Source organism: Passer montanus, unplaced genomic scaffold (assembly GCF_014805655.1).
Source record: "Passer montanus isolate IOZ18808 unplaced genomic scaffold, ASM1480565v1 scaffold84, whole genome shotgun sequence".
Lineage (NCBI taxonomy): Eukaryota > Metazoa > Chordata > Aves > Passeriformes > Passeridae > Passer > Passer montanus.
The window spans coordinates 2,209,284-2,229,999 of record NW_024373701.1 but is presented as its reverse complement, the minus strand read 5'-3'; the positions used below and the strand labels follow the sequence as shown (position 1 = coordinate 2,229,999).

Genomic DNA, 20,716 nt, shown 5'->3' with positions numbered 1-20,716 from the left:
GTGGTTTTACAGTGCTGCACAGCTGTTGAGCTATCCGGGAAATAACAAGATCCCTTTGAACTACCACATAGTAGAGGTAAGGATTTTATAGATCACCTTTTTAGTGCTCCATTATTTCCTGAGTAACACATCCCTGTTCATTCCATTATAAGTTCCTTAAATTACAGTTTGATTTGGGAATCAACCAGAATTTTGTTAAATTCAACCAACAGCTTTTAAATGAGCAGGTTTGTGTACAATTGAGTGATAGTCTTGTGCTTTTGTTGTCATTTTAACTTGGTGCATTCAATTTTAAACTGAAATATAAGAGGAAACATGCACAAACTGAAATTCAAGAAACTCAGTTTAAACATTAGAAAAATCTATTTTTAATGCAAAGGTGATTAAGCACTGTTAGAGTAGCAGAAGTTCAAAACCTAGCAGGACAGAGCCCTAAGCAACCTGCTCTAGGTGACCCTTGCAGTATGCAGAGGGCTTTTGACTTGATGATCTCCAGTTAGACTCAGCCATTCTGCATGATTTTATGTTTGGATCTTCTAAATTATTTTGTCCTACTAGCCTTGAAAAGAACTTGTAATGAAGTAGCAACATGTTTCCTCTGGGACTTCTCCTTACTTGAGAATTCTAGATAACCGTTATGTGTACCAGCAGAGCAGCACAGATCTTCTTTTACTGCCTTTGTTGAAAACTGTTTTCAAGTTGCAGAGCCATATTCACTAATTTTCATCAAAAATTCAGAGTAAAAGTAACTTTTTGTATAAAGGCTTTATGAAGAAGTAATTAGGAGTATGATTTTTCAGAGCTAATTATGACAAATAATCCCATGTAGAATATTGATTTTAAAGTGGGATTAAGAATTCCTTTCACCGCCAAAATGCCAAATACTCTGATTGCTGTGAAATTGCATGAGTTTCGGTCACCTCTGTGACTCTTCTTTTTTTATTCTGAATTCAGAACAGTATTAAGTTTATTACATTAAACAGTGTTAAAATTAGGAATAATTTTATGCCTTAACATTGAAGTACATGCAGTGATTTTATCTCCAGTATATTAAAGTGCTGTAAAAAGTGATGAAAAAACTATAAGTGTATAAATTCTATGACTAACACTGTAAAAATCCCCTTTTTTTTCTTGTGAAATTTCACTGAGTTTCAGAATGTAACTGATTGTCCACTTGTTATTTCCTATCTTGGAAAATGGAGCCATTTTCTGCCCAACAGAGTTTTCCCTGCCTTTTGGCAATATCTGTCTGAACAAAATGTCCAAATTATGCTGACACAGAAAGGATCCCCAGCATCTTACAGTCTCTTCATGCTTTCGAGTACTTCCTTAGAAAAACAAGTTTTAGCCACTGTGTTTTCATGTGATGTTTTCGAAGTCTATAAATGGATGTTGATTTCTTATACAAGTAAGGCTTTTCTAAAGAAAAAAAAAAAGGGTGCTTTAAGCTTTATTCAAAAATTTAAAGAGGAAACTGATCAACCATAATGAATCAGTTTCCCGACTCCTTTGATGTAATTTAAATTTAGTTGAGAATGGAATACAAAACAAACAGAACTCAAAGGTGGATGTTGTACAGTGATGATTTTTTTTTTTCTAGCACCCAGAGTTTGACGTGCTGTTATTATAGACAAACTTTAAAATAAGAACAAAAATGCTGACTGCAGGATTATTTTCATGTTTCTTGGAAGGGTTTCTCCAAGGGGTGGTGAGCGTTTGTATTTGTTGTATGAAATGCTGGTTGTAATTCTCAGTTTAAAGTTGTGACTTTGTTTATATACAGTTTTGTGTAGGAGAAAAGAGGACACAATGGAAAATATAAAAATGTAATTTTAATGCATATATTCTTTTCATATTAAATGCTTAGGCTTCATTATTTACTACTCCACAAAATCAGGTTATTTCTGCATTTCTCAGATCACATGGTATCACTGCAGTAGGTCATATTATAACTATGCCCATTTCTACTGTTACATGCTATGTTTGTTAATCATAATAGATGTGTAATGCCAGTGTTAGCATGAAATGATAAGAGCAGTTAGGAGTGGACTGTATTAGTACAGTGTTGTGTTACAACTGCCTCTTACTGGTTCTTTCTCTTTTTCCTGGAATGTACATTTGATAGAGAATCATAGATCTTTTGGGATAGGTAATTATTTAAGATTGATAGCCATTATTGAGAAGCTGAGAGTTGTGCAGGACACATTGGACTGTGCTCTTATTCTGTGATTTCCTCTCCCACAGGTCATATTTGCAGAGTTGTTTCAGCTGCCGTCTCCACCACATATTGAAGTCATGTACACAACGCTGCTGATTGAGCTGTGCAAACTTCAGCCTGGCTCCTTACCACAAGTTGTATCCTTTCTGTGCTCCTGAGGAGCATTTATGAAATGCAGTCTTTTTGTTCTTTAGGTGATGGACAGTAAAAAATACTATTAATATTTTACAGTATTAGTATTTCACAGTATCTGCAGGAAACTTTACTGTAGCACTTGCATTGCTTGTTGCACTGTGTGAGTGCTGTCCTTCTGTAGAAGAAGCCAGCAGTCTTGTTGCCATAGTGGAAGAACAAGTTGGGATTACAGGGTGGAACTTAGAATATTCTTTGCTTTTTCTAATGTGGATTTACTTAATTTACCTGATTTTGGAGTAGGCTCAGGGAGCTTCCAATACAAAAAGTTGATGACATTCTATTAAAAACATCTGACATACCTACTTCTTTTTTGTAAACCTTAATAAGCAACTTTAAGCTTGCACAAGCCACAGAAATGCTCTACATGCGTTTGGACACAATGAATACAACATGTGTGGACAGGTAAATGTGTTTTGAAGATGGTGGAAAACATTCCTTGATATCCAGTGTAGAAGAAAACAGGCTGTGGAAAGAGTAGTCAGAAAGCCTTTTTTAGATCTACCTGATATTCAGAATGTTTTGTGAGCTCTGGCTTTAAGCAATCTGCACAGAAGGCGGAGGATTTACTGCTTGCCTCTCCTCCCAGGACGCCCCCCTGCAGGTCACAAGTCCAGCTGTCTGTGCAGGACAGTTAAGATCAGTGACAGCTTTTCCGTGTTCAGAATTGTTCATGGTTGTGCAGCACTCTGCTACACACTGTACCTTCTCCCTAGTGGCTGGGGGCATGACTTGGAAGAGAAGTTGATGTCATCTGTGCCACCCAGAGGAGGAAAATAGTGGTGATTTTAGCCTTTCAGTGAAGTCTGCACTGAGTAGGAGAGTAGTTAATGATTCATTAAAAATGTGAAAGTTGTTTATTCACAGTAAGTTTACATTTTGATTGGTAATTAAATACTTCATCTCTTCATGTGAAATGCTTGACAGGCTATTTGTCATAGAACCTTTTTGACTCTCCAAATGGAGTCTTTTGTATCTCAGCTATTACAACCTGTTTAATGCTGTAATAAGTTAAATAGTTTAGGCTCATCTTGGAAAAGTAGAATGCATTTATAAGAAAAGCTCAACTGAAAGTTTTCCTGCACTTCTGACATTAACAGAGCTTTTTGTTGTTTGTTTTTTTTTTTCTTTTAATTAAGGTTTATTAACTGGTTTTCACACCACTTGAGCAACTTTCAGTTCCGTTGGAGCTGGGAAGACTGGTAAGTTTTTATCCTTTGAATTCAAACCTGATCTTGCTAAAACCTTAACATTTCAAACACATCTAGAAAGTGTCACAGTATGGTGGCCCTGTTAATGGCTTTCCTCTAGCTTATCAGAGACCTTTTGTTATCTGTCCACTAGCATTCAGTGGTAATTATCTTGGTAATCTCTTTAATCACTGTATTGTCCCTGGTGAACTTTGTGGTAAATCTCAAACTTTAAAGAGGGGAAGTGGAAATGTGATCCCTTTAATTTGTCCTGCACTTTGTCAGTTGCTAGCAAACTTTCCAAAATGCCTCCACATACCTTTTCTTTACTTGGTTTGAGTTGACTCTTTGTATCCTGAATTCATTCTGTTGTTTTGCTCTCTGCCCCAACCTAAACCTTGTCATTGAGACCTTGTGGACTTTTTCCCACCTGCCAAATTTTCCTGCCTGAAGTTCCATCAGAGCTTGCCCTACCATCTGTTTTTACTATGCATCTGTAGGAGGAGCTCCCTGGAGTCCATTAATGTCTGAGCACAGGTTCCCTGAGATTTCTATTCCAGGCACCCATGTAGCAAGGGAGATTCCCTTGAGGCCAAGTCCTCCATGGAGTAATTTCCTCAGGCTGTTGACTGTACCTGCTTTCTGTAGGTGATCTGCCTGAGAGTCCTTGTGGCAGGGGGTTCAGCCTTCTGATAGGGTTCTGTGGCTTTACTTAAATTTCTTGCACTGTCCTCTTGTGGAGTTGAGGGCTTTGTGGCTGTCCTGGTATGCATCCATGTTGACTGACCAAGCAGCAGTTTTCAATGAGGTAATTTTAGTTTGCCTGAATGTTCCTTGATGGCAGTGCTTCTATGGATCTCTCTCACAAGAGATTTTTTTCACAAATCTTGCTGTAACTATTTTAGGCTTTTCTTTACCTGCAATGCATTTGAAATCGGCCAGAAGAGCTGAGGGAGAAACAGACTATGAAATTACTAAAGGTTTCTTTCCTAAGGAAAGGGAAAGCCAGCTAGCCATAGCCACAAATTATTTTTAATGTGGTGGGGGAAGGGAGGTTACTTGAAATTCTATCACACAGAGATGAGATTCCAGCAATGCTAATTGCCAATAAGGAAGTAGTGATTAACTTACCCGAGTGGCTTTAAAGTGCCTACACTCCAATGGTCCAGCACCCCCATTGTCTTCAGACTGTGAGTGTTTTGTACTATCAGACCAAGCCAAAAAGAGACTTAGAAGACTAAATGCTTTTGCTAAAAGCCATTGTGTTCTGTCCTTTAATAGGTCAGATTGTCTTACTCAGGACCTTGAAAAACCCAAACCCAAATTTGTGAGAGAAGTATTGGAAAAGTGCATGCGGTAAGTAAGATCTTCCCATAGATGCATTCAAGGCAAAGTTTCATCTGAATACTGTTGGAGTCCTTTTAACTTGACTCTTGTCTGGGGCACATCTATTCTTACAATTAATTTTCAGTTAAAAGATGAGCCTATTGTTTGTATGATTTTTAATCTGATTTACTGGCTGTAGGACAGTGCTTTAAAGAGGGAAAAACGGGTGGCGCAGACAGCAGTGAGCTATCCATGCACACCGTAGTTACATAAAGACATGCTTCACCATAGGCATGGGAAGAAAGACAATTTAGGCTATATTCTTTGAAACTATTCAGCATGCCCAGAAATAGAGGGAACTGACCATTAATCATACTAAAAATTGAGAACCTAGTCTTGATTTTTCTAGGTGCCTCTGATTTTCATTTACTTTAAACTAACGGACAGCTGTCTGAACAAACCAAATCTCCAAACCCAACAAGACTACATAATCAGTAGTTCTGATAAGTAGTCTGAGCTTTAAATTGTTGAGATTAGAGTGGTATAGGAGAGAGAGTTGAAAATGCCTATGTTATTCAGCATCTTATGTGAAAACAATCGAGGTTTGGGTGAATTCCATATCTGAAGTATGAAAGCAGTGTGCTGCACAACAAATGCATTTTTTTGTGTGACAGTCTTCCATTTCAGTGAAAACTCTGATAGCAAATTAAGTCTTTGTGAGACTGAAATGAACCTGGAAAGTAAAATTAAGATATCTAGTCTAGTATTTTTCCTGCTTTGAATACTGACGTCTTACTAGCTTTCTGCAGCACATCGTAGGTTTTTGCATAAAATTTCTTACCAGGCAGCCTTTTCACAAGGTAGATTAATTGTGTGAAGATGAAACTCTAGCATCACAGAGTTAAAATAGAAAGCACGTACTTGTAAGTATGGTTTACTCAGCTCTTACTACCCAACAGAAGCTAGCATTCTGCTGTATAGGCATTCTGAATCTCGTTCTATGGACATTAAATAGAGAAAAAAAACATTATAAAGGACTCATTAGCTGTGGTGTTATTCCCTTTTTAATTCTAATGATGTGAAACTTGTTGTTTCCAGACTCTCCTACCATCAGCGAATAATAGACATTGTTCCTGCAAGTTTTTCTGTCCTCAGTCCTGCTAATCCTGTCTGCATTTACAAATACGGCGATGAGAGCAATAGTAAGTATTAAAATTACTAGTGGTCAAGTCGAAGTATTTCAGAGCAAGGGAGCACACTAGATTAACAGTAATATAAGTTGTCTTGATAAATAAGAATGCAGATCAAATATACATGATTTTTGTATGGGTAAATATGCTTCACATGAACATTTTATATGTTTTAAGCTTGGATCTCTAATAAAATGCTGTCTGCTACTTATGAAGCAAAGAAAATCCAGATACATCAAGATACTATTGCTGATATGGTTGTGGTGTTGTGCAATGTTATTTTCCACAAGTCTAAAATTGGACAATTAATCTATTTCACCTGTTTGAGCACAATACTATGGAAATCAGCATCTGAAGTGATAATGAGAAATTATTTTTTGAACTTCATGAAGCACTAGAATATTTTACCAGTAAACTTGATTTAATGAGCATACAGAAGGAGCAGACACCATAAAGACTGAAGTAGAGAGGGACCTTATTATTCTTTTTATTGTTCAGTGTAAATACAGTCCTAAGCATAAAAGTGTCATCATCAAAGATACAGTGAGGAAAAACATGGAAGTATTGTATTTTTAGAAACCTGGTGGAAACTGAAATAGAGCTTTAGTGAGGAATGTGATTGCCTGAGCTCAAGTCTAAAAGTTCTACTCCAAATTTTGAATTTAACATGAAGACCAGAAGATTTTGTGGCATATTGAGGTTGACAGTGATATTGGAAACACCAAGTTTTAGGTGTAGCTGGGAAGGGTACTTGTTTCTTTGCAAAGCAGACATGCTTACTTGCCTTTCCATAATTTTGACCTTTTTTTTTTGTTTTTGTTCAGGGTCTCTTCCTGGATATACTGTGGCACTCTGTTTAACAATTGCAATTAAAAATAAGGCCAGCAATGATGAAATCTTCAGCATTTTAAAAGATGTACCCAATCCAAACCAGGATGACGATGATGGTAAGATACAAGCTGCTAGGCTTTAACAAGCTGTCATTTATTCTGTGTGTAGACTGATCTGCCATGCTTTGGAACTGAATGTGTTGGTTCACAGACCTGTATGCTTTTCCTTCTAGTAGTTGGTTTCAATTTAGCACCACTGCTAGTTTGGTTTGGTTTTTTTTTGTAAACATCTTACATGCAGAGTCCTGCCAGTTTTTCATGATAGAGATAGCCCAGTACTTGAGGTGTGTTTTCTTGCAATTATTGACGGAATAAAATAATTTAACATCTCCTGTGCTTTCAGCTGCAGAGGGCAGTTCTGAAATTCAGTGCTTCTGCCCTAATAGCTTACCTGCCCTCAGGGCAGTCCCACAGCACCTTAGACAGACAGCCTGCTGGCTGGCATGTTCCGTGGATGAAAACTCACACTGGGACTACTCACATTCCTCTTAGCCTTGCAGCCACAGGCAGCACTCATTCCTAAAGCCTGAGTGTTTTATGGAATGAGGGGTGTGAGAGAGAGTTTAGAAGTGATCTAAACAATGGTGAATGTTTCATTTTTGTAGTATTTGCAGGGGTTCAGCTACACAGGCAGAGAGCAACCATGCTCTGCTCTTTTTTTTTCCCTGGGATCCACTGTCATGTTTCCTAATTTGCTTTGGGCATTACCTACTAATTAATGCTCTTCCTTCTGCCTCTCTTCAGCTTCAGGAGGGCACCTGTCCCCATTCACCGTAGTAGCCATAGTGCTGTACATGCCTGGTGGACCTATCTCCTATATCCTAAATGGCTGGCCTCTGTATGTTAATGATCCTTACCTTCCCCCCTCCTCACTAAGCCCCTGTGTTTATGGCCACCTCAGCCCTCATCTTGGTGCACAGCTGCAGTTTCCTTTGCTGACTTTCCTTTGCTGCCATCAGTGCTGTCACATGCTGGTGGGGTGGGGTGTCTCTGATACAATTCCGTGTTGGTGAAGAAGCTTCCTGCACATCTTCTCCATGGCAATATTGGAGTGGGAAACTGGATGTTCTGTGGGAGTCTTTACTAGCTCATTGCCCAGCCCTGCAAAACTGTGTTGATGGAAATCTTGTGAAATGAGCTAAAACCATAAGTTATCTCTACAGCTGTATGAGCAGCTTACATGTTTTACTTGAAGTGTTTATTAGTTTCAACTAACTTCAAATAACTTGCAGGTGAAGGATTTACCTTCAACCCTCTGAAAATAGAAGTCTTTGTTCAGACTCTGCTCCATCTAGCTGCAAAGTCTTTTAGCCACTCCTTCAGCGCCCTGGCAAAGTAAGTATAATATGTGCATTATTTTGGGGCTCACAGAACAGTTTAATTCTGACAGTGAAATGCTTGATAAAAGAAATGGAATGCAAGCTTCAGCAGTGTTGCTACTCCACAAAGCAATATGACTAGAAGAGCTAATGACGTTGCTTACTGGAGGGATGGTAGTATAAATCCTGATTATACATATAGATGTATTATACCTTATGAATGGAATTAACAGAAATGTATGCATTGCAGTCATGTGATTAAATGAGACAGGTTTGGAAAATTACTTCATTTGTGTATTGCTTATTTGCTGATTATGGCAAAGAAAAAGGGATTCTTCCTACATTTCAGTGACTGGGTAGCTGCCATCACAATATCTTATATTATGAATATGAATCTAGGACGATTATATTTGTATTAAAAAAAAAAGGAAACGTCAAAGCAGTCTGCTGTTCATTTCTTCTGTCTACCAAAGCAGAGTAAAATCCATCCTAAAAGACTTTGGAGTTCATCCCTTAAAGATATGCTGGAACTGCAAAGAATTTACTGCACCATTTTTTTAGCAAAATTAGAATAACATTTTTAATCCTTAGTGTTTTGGAGTTGATTTTAAGTGGTTTTGTTACATGAAAAGTAGTCACATGCATCTTAATGAGTTATTTTTCTATCTGTCCCTAAAGATAGATAAAACAGCTACAAAAACATGCACCTGGAAGCTCCACAGAGGCAATATTGATAAGAAACTGCAGGTAGTAACCTGCAGTCAGGAGTAAAAGAGGCAGGGTGATTCAGATACTTAGACCATGGTATTTTCTCTGCTGCACAACAGTGGCAGCCAAGAGATCAAGAAGAGCCTCTTATGCTTTATAGTTATATTACAATAAGCTGGGCTATGAATGCAGTGTAGCAGTCAGAGTAACTGCTAAAATAGGTGCTTTTAGCAGCCTCTCCTTGGAAAAGAGGCACTTAGGATAAGTGTCTGAAGTTGCAGAAACACGTTAAGAGGAAGGTCTGAGGCTAAAAAGGCAGCAGATTTTGGTTCAGCTGTGTATAGATAAGCACATGAAGCAGAAAAGTGCCTCCTGCTTTTGAGAGCCTGAGAAATGTAGCCTTAGCTTCAGGAAGTAGGTTCACCACTAACATGTAAGTTGCTGTTAGGAGATGTCATTTCTTTGTAGACTGTTTTAGCTCAGGATCTTAATATTTTCCAGGGAATAGTTGTCTAAGAAATGCTGTAGATAGTCACATTATTGTCTTTTGGCTAACCTAAACCACTTGCCTTATACCTGCTGCTATTTTGACCTGGTCCCTCCCTGCCTATCCACTGACTACTTACTTCTATTAAAAGGTTTCATGAAGTCTTCAAAACACTTGCTGAAAGTGATGAGGGGAAGCTTCATGTTCTGAGAGTTGTGTATGAAGTTTGGAAGAATCATCCACAGGTAAGAGGCTGGAATGTCAAGGATCTTTGTGAGTTTCAGCTCACAGAGGTCATATATGTCTAAAAAGATGTGAAGTTTGTTTTCTATCCTTTAAAAATAACTTGTCTAGTGTCATTCTAAGGAAAGCTTAGATTGTTTTTATTGTTGCTATACTAAAATGAAGGCTGTGCCTCTCAGTTGCACCATCCAGACTTTACAAAGTGATGCCAGTGAGAACCAGGAGTATCCTGGGCATCTGCTACTAGACCTGTGGTCTATTCTCTAGTGGTAAAAAGGAGCACCTAGAAGATACCTATGCAAGCTGTTACCCCTCTTAAAACGTCATAAAATTAGGATTTAAAAAAAATTTAACTTATTACTCAGTTCACTGACCTTGAAAATATGACATTTACAGTCTGACCTACTTTTTGCTGCCATTTAACTAGATCAGAGGAAATTTAATTACTGCTGTGTTATATCTGAATCATCTTCCTCTTCATTCCCTTGTATCACAGCATTACCAAATTGAGATGGAGGTTTCAAACCCAGACTAAATAGTCATGTTAAATTTTTATTAATGAATCAAAATCCTTTAAAAAAAATTCAAGTGCAAAAACTTAGGAAAGTCTACTGTTTGCTGTTCTACTTAATCATGGGACTTTTCTTCTCTTGCATTTACTGCAATTCCATGGTTTTTGCTTCTGAACCAGCACTTTTTTCTTATTCCCAAGTCCCACAGCCACCTTGTCACATGGAAGGAATGGTGCCTTTAGAGCAGGACACTTGTCCAGAGTCTGTTTTCAGGCTGTTCACCCTGCTCTCATGTCTATGGGAAGATCCTTTGGTTTGGTTCAGACCAACAATGCTTTTATGGCTTAAAGCACTAATGAGTGGTCTGTGCTGCAGGTAGTGACTTAATAGCAGGAGTTGCTAGTCCCTGGACTTAAAAGCAAGCTGGTGGTGGTGACTTCATAAAGAGAAACTTTAACATTAAGATTAAATATTTTCTCAAAATCCTAGATGTGTGTTTTTTGGAAGACCAGGCTAAGTAATCAGAAATCCTTCCTGGCAATGCAGAAAGACAAATAAAGCATAGGATACTATCCTGGGACTTGAAAGTTGAGTGCTGAGTCCTGTGTATGATTCATTCAGTTATTTTAATTTTCCTTCCTTAAAAGGAGCTTTGTTACACTTCCTCATTTGACAACGGGTGGTTGTAAGGATACAGTGCAGGCTGTGGTTCTTAGATACTGTGGCATTCAATCACATGAGTAACTAAGATAAGCCCTTTTTTTGAACAGCTTGCATCTTCTTTGGTCAGTAACTCTTCGTTGCAGTTGCCTGCTAGATGGCTTGCAAGTCCCTCAGAATCAGTGCCTGTAGCAAGTATGCCTTTCCACTGACTCCACGATGCATTCGTTCTGTCCTGAAGTCAGTGGGCCCTGTAGAGAAAAGCTTACTGTCACGTTTGAGGGCTGCTGCAGTTCAAGGAGAGTAGGCTAGCAGCAGCTCCTTCATTATGCTGATCTGACAGGTATATGGGCTCTGGTTGGAGTACTTTGATGTCAAATACTAGTGCTCGTGTCTCTCAAGGCCTCAGTTCCAACTCTGATTTTTGTATTTTTTACTTTTGTATGGGAGTATGTATGCTAGCAAGGAGTGATACTTTTGGAGGTAGGTATGGTTGTTAACCAAGTTGGAATGCTTTATGTAATTGATACAGATCCCCTCATTTGAAATGTTTTAAGCTAGACTACCCAGTTTGTTAAAGTATTCAAAATTACTCAGTAGTACCACTGATGTAGAGTTGCATCAAATCATCTCTGGTTTTATCTGAGGATGGAATATTTTACACAGATTTTGTTTGTATTGTCTTTCACAAAATACAGATGATTGCGGTGCTCGTGGACAAGATGATTCGGACACAAATTGTTGACTGTGCTGCAGTAGCAAACTGGATCTTTTCTTCAGAGCTGGCACATGATTTTACCAGGTAACAAGAACTTGGTTTGGGTTGTTGTTTGTCTTTAATTTGCTTTTAACTTGCCAGTACATAATTCAGTCTTTGAAAACTCAGTAGTGGAGTAAGGTACAATTGGGCTTTTGCCCTTTGTACAAAAAGTACAAAAAAATACATACTTAAACACTTTTCTTTCTGAGTTGGGGTAGGAATATTGGTGTGACAGTGCAGGATTGCTGCTAGCATGTCATTTTGCGAGTAGTGTCTAAACCTGCTGAAGTGGAGCTGTTCCTAAACAGCCCTTGGGGGTGGTATGTAACTTGTACCACCACTGGTGCATTGGCATATTGAGATCAGAAGGATTGCTCAATCTGAGGAGTCAAGTTTGGTGTTAATACTCTTGCAGTGCATATATGAAATAAAATTCTGACTCTGAAGTGTACTGCAACAAATAGGCAAGAACTGATTGTTAAGAATTCTTGTGTTACAAGTGTGCTTTCCTGTATGCTGAGTGTTCGTTCACTCTGGTAGATGGCTCCTTGAATGATACATAGATTTTTAAATTCTCCAACTTATATTTCTCTGGTAAGAAACGACATTTAGTTTCCTATTTTCAAATAGTGTGTAATGTGGTGTTTTGAGCTGTGTGTCTTTCCTAGGTTTTACATCTGGGAGATCTTGCATTCCACAATTCGTAAGATGAATAAGCATGTCCTGAAGATTCACAAAGAACTGGAGGAGACCAAAGCAAGATTGGCCAGGCAGCACAAAAGAGTGAGTAATTTGTTTATAGATTTTGAACCAGGTTATATAAGCCTGCATGCTGATGTACAGACACACAGTTGGTTTTGGGAAGGACTGAATACATATGATTGTTCAGGAATGCAGAGGTGTGGTCAGCTGTAGCACTGACACATCAAAAATCAGATGCATGTTCTTGGTCCCAGCTGTAATTTAAGAATTTAGTAGAATCTTTTAAAGGAATGCATATGTATTTGGTCTGTTCAAGTTCTCTCTCACAAGTTTCTCTTGCAATATGAACATATCTACCACTTGCCTTCTAGTCTGGATTCCAATTACCTTATTAGAGAACAGTAAGAACAGTTACAAATTATTCATAGTAAGTTCCGTTAAAGAGTGCTCTTGTGGCTTCCATGCAGAAGTGCACAGAAACAGCTATTTGCAATTGAGAAGTTGGCTGTTACTGTTCTTCTGATGGATGCTGCTGGATTCTGACACTGGCATGGCACTTCCTTCTTCCAGCTTATTTTCCTGAATACGATTGCATGATCTTGCATTATTAAATACAGCAAACTGTATGAGGAGGCAGCTGCTGTTGGTTTCTGTTGTCTCAAGTGGGCCAGTAAAATGGAGTGAGTGTCTTCATCTGTGGCAGCTGGGAAAGATGGGGCCCGAGGAAGCTTGGCTGAATGCAGTACTTAGTTATGACAGAATTAAGTCAGTTCATAAATATGCTGAATTGCAGAAAGCGAGAGAATTTCTGTGTTTCTTTGAGGTCTGTGTGTTTACCTGCATCAACTTAGCTAGCTCCAAAATTTTGAATGAGGTTAGTGTCAAAATGTGACACAGAGCTTGCTGATGTTTATTGAAGAAAGCTCCTCAAGTCAGTCATTTGTCCAGAAGCTTCTGTTGAGAGATCCCTAATAACTCTCGTCTTGCCAGTGTTGGTTCGTCCCAACCCCTTCATCTTGTTTCCCTCACTCACAGCAAAAGCCATCCTGGTTGCCTCCACAGTCTACATTGATGAACAGTTAATAAATGCCTGTGATTATGGAAGACTTAGGTACAGTCATTGATCTTACTGTGAAGCAAAGAGCTTTTCTGGCATCTCTAAATATACCAGTGTTTTAATTGCTGTCCTTGTCTCTTGCTGAAGCTCTTTATTACTTAGTACTTTAAATGAGTAGTGTGCCAGGAAGAGACATTTGTATGCAGCAGTGAGTAGTTCTGCAGGCTGTTGCTCTGCTGCATGACCATTCCTTTTAGAGGAAGTATGCCATCAAGTTTTGATTTCCCCAGCATGAAGGGTGTTCCCTTACCATGGAATGAGTCCAATGCTTGTATGCTTTATCTTGGTCCTCAAGTGTTTTGAGTTCAGAAAACCTCTGTAGATGGGAAAAAGGCAAGTTCCTATAGAGGGAATAAAATTAAATTCTCACTTGCTCTGGTAAGTTTTCATTTTTCATACTGATTCAGAGCTATACCTGTCTTGTGATCTTCATTTCCTATGCTGTAGGTGAGTTAACACATTTATCCAAAGGTACACATGCTTCTTTTACAGATATCTAAAGTTTCAAGCTAGTTATTTATGCATGTCTTTGCACAGAAACAACTATATTATACTAAAGCATTGTCTTGTGTTTGAATTTGCCATAATCCATCAGACCCTCTCTTTCCTCCTATATGCCTTGTAGTCTTGTTTAAGACTTAGTCACCTGAGCTGGTTCTTAGGTGTGTTTTGTGGGTGATGGTAGTGTTGTGTTGTTTTTGATGCAGTGAAGCATGCCATATTCCTAGTTGGTAGATCAGTTTCTGTGCTAACCCTTTTTAGTCTTGAGAGTAGCTTTTTGATGATGAGTATGGGGAGTCCCCACTACAAAACACTGGCTCCAGTCTTCAGCCTTCCTGCTGTGCTGACTAGCTAGGTTCATTTGAGTTCTTGCACCAAGTGCAGGAGAGGATTTGCACCAGGTGCATTATTTTTTAAAGCCCTGAGATTTCAGAACTCTTTATTTAATTAATTTCCTGTCTTGTTGCAATAGGTACAATTTGAAAATATCTATGCCAGATTTTTTTTTAAATACAAAGTTGTCCCTTACCATGTAATGATAAAGTTAGCAGGCATATTACCTTTCACTGTATTTCCCTTAAATAAACCATGAAATCATAGAATGACTTGGGTTGGAAGGGACCTCAGAGATCACCTAGTTTTAAGCCCTTGCCATGAGCAGGGACACCTTCCACTAGACCACCTTGCTCAGAGCTCCATCCTTGCTCAGTCTGGCCTTGAACAGTCCCAAGAAAGGGGCATTCTCAGCTTCTCTGGGCAAGCTGTTCCAGTGCCTCACCAGTCTCACAGTAAAGAATTTCTTCCCTACTTCTTATCTAAACCTGATGCCTTTCAGTTTAAGGACATTCATCCTTTTCTACCACTACATGCTCTTGTCATTAGTCCCTCTTTCTTGGAGGCTCCCTTCAGATCCTGGAAGGCTGCAATTAGATCACCTCAGAGCCTGCTCTGCTCCAGGCTGAACAAACCCAATTCTTGTGGCCATTCCCTCATAAGAGAGATGCTTCATCCCTCTGATTATGTTGATGTCCCTCCTCTGGACTCACTCCAACAGGTCCATGTCCTCCCTGCTGGGACCCCAGAGCTGGGTGCAGGTTCCAGGTGGGCTCTCAGCAGAGCAGAGCAGAGGGGCAGAATCCCCTCCCTCCCCTGCTGGGTCATCTGCAAACTTGGTAAGGGTACACTCGACTGCTTTGTCTGTCATTAATCAAGAAAACACCAGTCCCAGTACAGACCCCTGGGTGACACCACTGGTCGCTGATGACCCACTGACTGGGACTCAGATTTGTTGACCACTACCCTCTGGATGCCACTGATTTCTTATCCATTTAACAGTTCACCCATTAAATCCATCTCCCTCCAGTTTAGAGGGAAGGATGTTGTGGGGAACCATGTCAAAGGCCTGATAAATGACATCTGCTGCCCTTCCCTTGTCCACAAGTGGAGTCACTCCATCACAGAAGGCCTGCAGGTTGGTCAGGCAGGACTTGCCCTTGGTAAAGCCATGCTGGCTGTTCCAAATCACCTCCCTGTCCTCCATGTGCCTTAGCACAGCTTCCAGCAGGATCTGTTCCATGATCTTCCCAGGCACAGAGGCAACGCTCACAGGTCGGTTGTTCCAGGAGTCCTTTCTACCTTTTTAAAGATGACTAAAATGTTTTCCCTTTTCCAGTCACCTGGGATTTTCCCTCACAGCCACAACTTTTCAAATGTCATGGAGAGTGGTTTGGCAACTACATATCTGGTTGCCTCAGGACTCTAGGATGCATCTCATTGGCTCCCATAGACTTTTAGGTTCTTCAGGTGCCATGAACCTGATTTTTACTTAGTGTGGGAGAGACTCTCCTGGTCCCCATCCTGTTTTTCCACTCGAGATGTGGTAAGAGTGGTTACCATTGAAGATGGCAGCAAAAGAAGTTCTTCTGAAGAAGCCTGGGTTCCTCAGCCTTCACCTCATCTGCTGCTACCAGCATACCAGCATTTTCTATCAGGGCACACACCTTTGACAGCTACTTTTCCAGGGTGTGCAGGGTGGTTGAAGTCCCCCAGCAGCACCGGAGCCTCCTGCACCGGGTCAGGGAGGCTCCGTCAGCGGGCTCTGTTGGTCGGGAGCCGGTCACAGGCACCAAAGGCTCCCTGTGCTGCCTCAGCTGGGATTGTTACCCACCAGCTTTACCCTTGCTCGTGGCTGCTCTTCAGACACTCTTCACACTCAATCCACCCTTGATGGGCAATCCTCTGTGTCGCTTTCTTCCCATGTCCCTTCTGAACAGCCTGTGGCCATTGTTAGTCACACTCCAGTCATGGGATCCATCCCACCGAGTTTCAGGAGTGACAGCAAGGCCATAACTGTCCAGTAACATGGTGGCTTCCAACTCCTCCTGTTTGTTGCCCATACTGCATGCCCTGGTGTAGGGGCACCTCAGCTGGGCTGTGAGCCACAGCACCTTCCTGGAGGAAAACTCCTTAATTCTGGTAAATCTTTATGCTTGCACTAGTTTCTCTGAAATCTTGGTAATTTTTTTTCATGGCTTTCCCATATTAACATTTTTCCTTCCAAATTTTTATCCAGAATTGTGTGCTGCTCTTCAGTTATTCTGCAGACCTTTCCACACGTAGAACTGGAGGGTATTAATGGTATCCACACCTGCCAAATTACTGGCTAAGTCCTGTGTTGTTGTCATTTACAGCGAGACAGTGATGATGACGATGATGATGATGACCGAAGCACTGATCGGGAAGATGGACCACTGGAAGAGCAGATAGAGCGCTTGCAGGAAAAAGTAGAGTCAGCCCAGAGTGAGCAGAAGAACCTCTTCCTTGTTATATTCCAGGTAATGATGGTCAAAGTCTCTTCTCAGTTTAGATTTTGAAGTTACTTGATTTATAAGCTTTCAGCATCACTACTATCTTGGGCACTTTCTTGGAATAAGAATATGGGAAGGGGTTGATGACTTTACTATGGGTTAGAGTCAATCCAGATCATCCTTCTGCAAAGACTGGTTTGGAGCAGGATCTGATGAGTTTCAAGTGCTTAGGAGGAGTTCTGCTAGCACACAAATTTCCTGAACAACCAGAAGGTAACTGGTTTATTTTCATACTAAATTCAGTATTTGCCAAGCAAAATAATTATTCTCACAGTGCTGTTCAAAGCTTCTGACACCTCTTGCCTTAGGTTAGGATTCTTCTTTAGTTTGATGAGACTAAGTTTGTGTTTCTCTCTTTGCAGCGTTTCATTATGTTGTTAACGGAGCACTTAGTGCGCTGCGAGACTGGTGGAATTGATGTATTTACTCCTTGGTACAAGAGCTGTATAGAGAGGTTGCAGCAGATCTTCCTGCAGGTAAGTTTCTTTTCTCAGTTTGGAGGGGTGTTGGTGGGGCCATGCTTAATTGGGAAAGCTCGTTTGATGGAGGGCTGAGGCTCCACAAGAGTAGCAGTAGGTGGCAGCAGCACATTTTCCCCAGAGGCTGGTGTGGGGCCCGGTCACAACTCTCTGGCTCTGGCCAAATCTGCTGCAGACTGGTGGAGTGACTGATCCTGAGTGGACAACTTCATCACTGTAAACGTAGCACAAAGATATTTCAAGATGTGGTTATGAATTTCACTGATTTCCCCTTAACTGTGTGTTTTTAGTAAGGGCAGTGTTGTGCACAAGAATGCTAAAATAGACATGTTTTAAATAAGTGAATTAAAATATTGCAGGATTCCTTTTAGTGAGGTGTGTAAATATCTATTAAATATGATTTTTGAATATTTGCCTCTGTACTAAATCAGTTAATGCAGTTAATAAGCACAGGTGGCTGGATGAAAGTGATTAGTTACAGGACATTTTACCTGTGTGACCACAAGATGTGTTGAAGAATGGAAGCAGTGGTGTAATTCCCCCTTGGGATGAATCCTTCCCTGGTAGTAGGTGTGTCTTCAGAGGAAAGGAAATACCATGATTCTCCCAATGCAGTGGCATTGTGTCCTGTACACAACTCAGGATCCACGTGTGAAGAGTTACAGGGAGCACAAAGCAAGATTTCAGCACAGGCTTCGTTCTTGCAGGCAGCACTGCCTCTACATCATGCTTTTCTTATCCATTGCTACTGTGTTGTGGAAATTAGATGTGCTAAACAATTCAGATAAGAACATTTGTGGTTCTTACATATCTTGACTTCTCTGCCTATTCTGATATAAATGTAAAAACAGTAAACATATGTGGTTTGTCTTTGTTTTTTTATCTGCCAGCACCACCAGATAATCCAGCAGTACATGGTGACGCTAGAGAACCTCCTGTTTACAGCTGAACTGGACCACCACATTCTGGCTGTGTTTCAGCAGTTCTGTGCTCTGCAGGCCTGAGGGATCATCCGTGGACAGAGTCTTGTCTGCAGGACTTTAGTGAAATTTAATTTTTTTTTAATGGCAAAACTTAACATGGGGATGGAAGAATTTTTTTTACTAAAACTGGCTTTCGTGTGCTCCTATATAAAAAACAATAGAGTGTTCTAAAAAAACCAAACTGTGTAAGCATTGTAAGCCTTAAAAGTTATGACTAATAGGGGATATTTGTGAAGTAAAGTATTAATTCTTTTTGTTTTTTAATTTAGTTTGATCTTCTCTTCATGATAGTTATTTTATTTCTCCCCTCTTGCCTATATAAAAAAATCAGGCACACTCCTTCCCCCAAGAATATTCCTAACCTCACAAGAAAAAAAGCCAACCCCAAGCAATTGAATTTGTTACCTCTGCTTGTCCCTTAAATCAAATTAATTGCAGAAATGAGGAACAATTAGTAGTGTTTTGTGAGTATGAAAGGGGATGCACCTTCTCAGTGAGCAGTGGGATAAGTTCTCTAGTATATGACATAGGAAAACTGTCTTTGGGCATGTGAAACACGTTTTTGAAGTAGCATAGAGCATACAAATTTGGTTTATTACCAAGCCAGATAGATTTTCACAGTTTAAAAGAACATATAGTACAATTGATATATGTTTTTTAAATGTATTGTCTAGTGTCTTATTACAATATCTATAAACAGTCAGTAGAGAAACTTCATGGACCACTTGTGAAAAATGCAATTCTTTTTGCATTGTGGTCAAGAAATCATGAACTGCTCTCAGTAGCAGTCTTCACTGATAAATAGAGACAGTAAGCAAGAGTTGGTGTGGAACAAACTTCTGACTTCCATGCTGCAAGCCTTACCTGGGTATTGGGAGCTCCAGCTCCCCAGATGCCCCAGACAGTTCTGAGCTTGTTTTTTTCTTTCAGCCTGTAACTGAAAGAAAAAAAATTGTGCTGGGCTGGACAGATGTCAGAAATCTTTCTGTTAGTGACAGTGGATGAACCAAGTGCTCTCACCTCATCTGGCTTGGCAACAACTGTTGCATCTGCTATGCTTCCGTGGCTTTAAAACGTGACAGCAGCACGTTGCTCCCATGTCTTCAGGAAGTGTTTTAATGCCGAATTAAGTGATACATTACAGGAGGCATAGACTGAGAACACAACTGAAAATAGAGCAGGCTTAGTTTTGAGTTAGGCCAGTAACATGAGGTACATAAGAGCCAAACCAGAATGTTCTGTACCACAGTGAGCAGTGGTGAACAGCAGAGATGCTGCCTTAGGTGCTCAGGTCCGTCAGCATGCAGGGGGCTTCCAAGCTGTTTATGGTCTCTTCATTTTGCAGGTGAATGTTTTAAATTTCATACCCAGTGCTGTTTAGTTTTAGATTAGGAAATTACGTGCTTTGAGTACTTTTGTTCCTGTACAAATTATTTTTTTAGGTATTACACCTAGAAATGCATTTCATCTGTACATTGACCAATGACCTCCTGAATAAGCAAGGAGGGTAAAAATTGAACATTTTGCTTCGACTGTTCATCTGATTTTTGTGTGTGGCCTGTAGCAACCCTGTATATCCTCATAGACTTAGATCTGTTACTTCTACTTTTTCTGCTTGCCCTTTCTGACTTTACTGATTTCCCCCCCCACCCCCTCCCCCGCCATTCTTTCAGGGTGTATTGTTACTTGTTGTAAATTTGCTTTATGCAAGGATTTTGTCAGTCATGCACGGACTTATGCTTCAGATATTTCTCTGTTAATGTTCTTAAGTAATCAAATAGGGTTTCTTGTTGGTTTTTATTTTTAGGAAGCATTTAATACTTTAAAGGTTTTAATTGGACTTTAATAGTTTTTTCACTGGCTTGGGTCAGTATCGGTTCTGATATTAACTAATGGGTGAGGGTTCTGACTATAAATGTGACTTCTGTAAAACTGGTAATGCAGTTAGAACTTGCAAACCTGTAACTTTCTTTGAGCCTTGACGAATACTGATGCTGGGGATACAGTTGCAAATGCTTGAGTGTAATCCTGTGTTTTAAAGCCAAATAGCAATGTCTTTCAAAATTGATTTGACTTCCAATCATGCCAAGCTTTGAGCATGGGCTTTGATTGCATTTCTTGAGTCTGTTGGACACCTTCACCTTCTTTCAGGTTTAATGGTGTACACCGGACTTGACTGGGAAATTTGCTGCATCTGTACGAAAGAGTGAAATGCTTATGTAGTGATACCAGCAGCTAACTGGAGAAACTTGGAACTGCTGAAATATGAAGTGGTGGATAGTGTAAAGATGCTGTAGAAATGTGGTGTGGTTGGAAGAAAATGCACACATAAAGACAAAAATAAATGAAGGTGAAGCAGGTTGCTGCTGAGA

The 20,716-nt window shown here is 40.0% G+C and overlaps 1 protein-coding gene across 1 annotated transcript in view; it reads left to right on the top strand.

The window, feature by feature from the left end:
- The window catches only part of NCBP1 (nuclear cap binding protein subunit 1), a 28,087-nt gene extending 7,371 nt beyond the window's left edge, over positions 1-20,716 (top strand). The window contains exons 10-23 of the mRNA XM_039733183.1: positions 13-76; positions 2,245-2,355; positions 2,751-2,815; positions 3,550-3,612; positions 4,882-4,956; positions 6,025-6,128; positions 6,941-7,063; positions 8,239-8,341; positions 9,672-9,765; positions 11,634-11,737; positions 12,364-12,478; positions 16,706-16,849; positions 17,245-17,358; positions 18,252-20,716. Coding sequence (XP_039589117.1) covers positions 13-76; positions 2,245-2,355; positions 2,751-2,815; positions 3,550-3,612; positions 4,882-4,956; positions 6,025-6,128; positions 6,941-7,063; positions 8,239-8,341; positions 9,672-9,765; positions 11,634-11,737; positions 12,364-12,478; positions 16,706-16,849; positions 17,245-17,358; positions 18,252-18,365 — 1,393 coding nt within the window. The 3' untranslated portion in view covers positions 18,366-20,716. The remainder of the gene's footprint in view (positions 1-12; positions 77-2,244; positions 2,356-2,750; positions 2,816-3,549; positions 3,613-4,881; positions 4,957-6,024; positions 6,129-6,940; positions 7,064-8,238; positions 8,342-9,671; positions 9,766-11,633; positions 11,738-12,363; positions 12,479-16,705; positions 16,850-17,244; positions 17,359-18,251) is intronic.